Genomic DNA, 1,981 nt, shown 5'->3' with positions numbered 1-1,981 from the left:
ACGTGCCCTCCATCCCCTGGCACATGTTCCTGTGTGTGCACAGCCCTCCCCTGTGTCCACTCACACACACGTGCCCTCCATCCCCTGGCACAGGCACCCGTGTGTGCACAGCCTTCCCCCTGCCTTTGCCCACCCTTCCCCGTGCCCCTCCCTGTGCCCCCCACTCCAAGCAGCCCCTCTGCCCCCGGCAGGTCCCACGGCCCCGACGCCAAGATCCTGGAGCAGGGGCCAGGCCAGCCCCAGGGGCCACTGGCCCTGGGCCACATGCTGCACATCGCCACGCAGATCGCCTCGGGCATGGTCTACCTCGCCTCCCTGCACTTCGTCCACCGAGACCTGGCCACCCGCAACTGCCTGGTGGGCCACGACCTGGTGGTGAAGATCGGGGATTTCGGCATGTCCCGGGACATCTACAGCACTGACTATTACAGGGTGAGCTGCCCCCTCACCCCCCCAGCTCTGCCATGGGCTGGGGGGGCCATGCTCGATTTTCCCTCTTCGCTGCTGCCCCCCACCCTGTCTCCATCCGTATTCAACCACAGAGTGGGTTGGGTTGGGTTGGGTTGGGTTGGGCTGGAAGGGACATTTAAAAGTCATCCAGTCCAACCTGCGACCTTCTACTAGACCAGGTTTCTCAAGTCCTGTCCAATCTGGTCTTGAATGCTTCCAAGGAATATTCCACAGCTTCTCTGGGCCACCTGCGCCAGGGGCTCACCATGAAAAATTTCTTCCTTACATCTCGTCTGAGGCTTAATGAGTGGGGCCAGGGATGAGGGGGGCAGATGGGGGGAGCCCTGCCCTGCCCTGACAGCCCCACCGTGGGCAGGTGGGAGGCAGGACCATGCTGCCCATCCGCTGGATGCCCCCCGAGAGCATCCTGTACCGTAAGTTCACCACCGAGAGCGATATCTGGAGCTTCGGCGTGGTGCTCTGGGAGATCTTCACCTACGGGAAGCAGCCCTGGTACCAGCTCTCCAACACTGAGGTGAGCAGGCAGGGGGGAGGAGGATGGTGACAGACCCCCCCGGGGGGTACCCGGAGTGGGGGGATCCCATCTCCATCCCGGTTCCCGCAGGCCATCGAGTGCATCACTCAGGGGCGGGAGCTGGAGCGTCCCCGCACGTGCCCCTCCGAGGTCTATGCCATCATGCAGAGCTGCTGGCACCGGGAGCCCCAGCAGCGCCGGCCCATCAAGGAGATCCACAGCCGCCTCCAGGCCCTCGTCAAGACCCCCCCTGTCTACCTGGACATCCTTGGCTGAGCGGGGACCCCCACCCGCCCTCGGCTCCCCGCTGCCCCCCTGCCCTCCCTGCTGCCCAGGGGCATGGCTTTCCCCCCCCCTGCACAGCCCTGGACTGATGCCCCATGCAGGGGGAGAGGGCTGAAACCTTATTTATAGTGGAAAATGCCAGCCCATCCCGGGGGGGCTGGAAGGCTGGGCTGGGGGACCCCCAGGGCTGGGACCCCCAAATTTGTGGCCCTGCTACCTTGGCTCCTTGTCATTCCCAGCGTGCCGGGATGGAGGTGTTCTGCTGATGTGGGTTGGCTCGAGGGGGCAGAGCTGAGAGTCCCCCAGCACGGGGTCTGTGCAGGAGCCGGGGGGGCTCAGCTCTCGGGGGGAGTTGGGACGCCCCGTGCTCTGCAGCAAAACCAGTCACTAATAAACCGTCTCTCCCCCGCACTGGGCCCTGCCTGCTCCGGGGTGTCGTCTGGGTGTGGGGAATGGAGGGATTTGGGGCTTTTTGAAGCAGGGAGACCACCCTGTCTGGGACAGAGGAGCTGGAGGGGAGGTGCTGCCCCAGGGATCCTGGGATGTGGGGACAATGTGTGCCCAAGATGCAGGGATGATGCGCACCAGGACCCCGGGATGCAGGGATGATGTGTGCCGGGATGATGTGTGCCAGGATGAAGCAATGATGTGTGCCCAGGGCCTCGGGATGCAGGGATGATGTGTGCCTGGGATGCAGGGATGTGTCCCCAG

The 1,981-nt window shown here is 64.4% G+C and overlaps 1 protein-coding gene across 1 annotated transcript in view; it reads left to right on the top strand.

Annotated features, from left to right (window-relative positions):
* Positions 1-1,272, top strand: part of NTRK1 (neurotrophic receptor tyrosine kinase 1) — a 12,440-nt gene extending 11,168 nt beyond the window's left edge. Inside the window, exons 16-18 of the mRNA XM_027667744.1 lie at positions 192-432; positions 827-985; positions 1,076-1,272. Of these exons, the coding sequence (XP_027523545.1) occupies positions 192-432; positions 827-985; positions 1,076-1,261 (586 nt within the window). The 3' untranslated portion in view covers positions 1,262-1,272. The remainder of the gene's footprint in view (positions 1-191; positions 433-826; positions 986-1,075) is intronic.
* Positions 1,273-1,981: the final 709 nt, after the last annotated feature.

This window comes from Corapipo altera, unplaced genomic scaffold (assembly GCF_003945725.1).
Source record: "Corapipo altera isolate COAL_440 unplaced genomic scaffold, ASM394572v1 106, whole genome shotgun sequence".
Lineage (NCBI taxonomy): Eukaryota > Metazoa > Chordata > Aves > Passeriformes > Pipridae > Corapipo > Corapipo altera.
The sequence above is the reverse complement of the archived record's forward strand: the minus strand, read 5'-3'. Positions and strand labels throughout refer to the sequence as shown.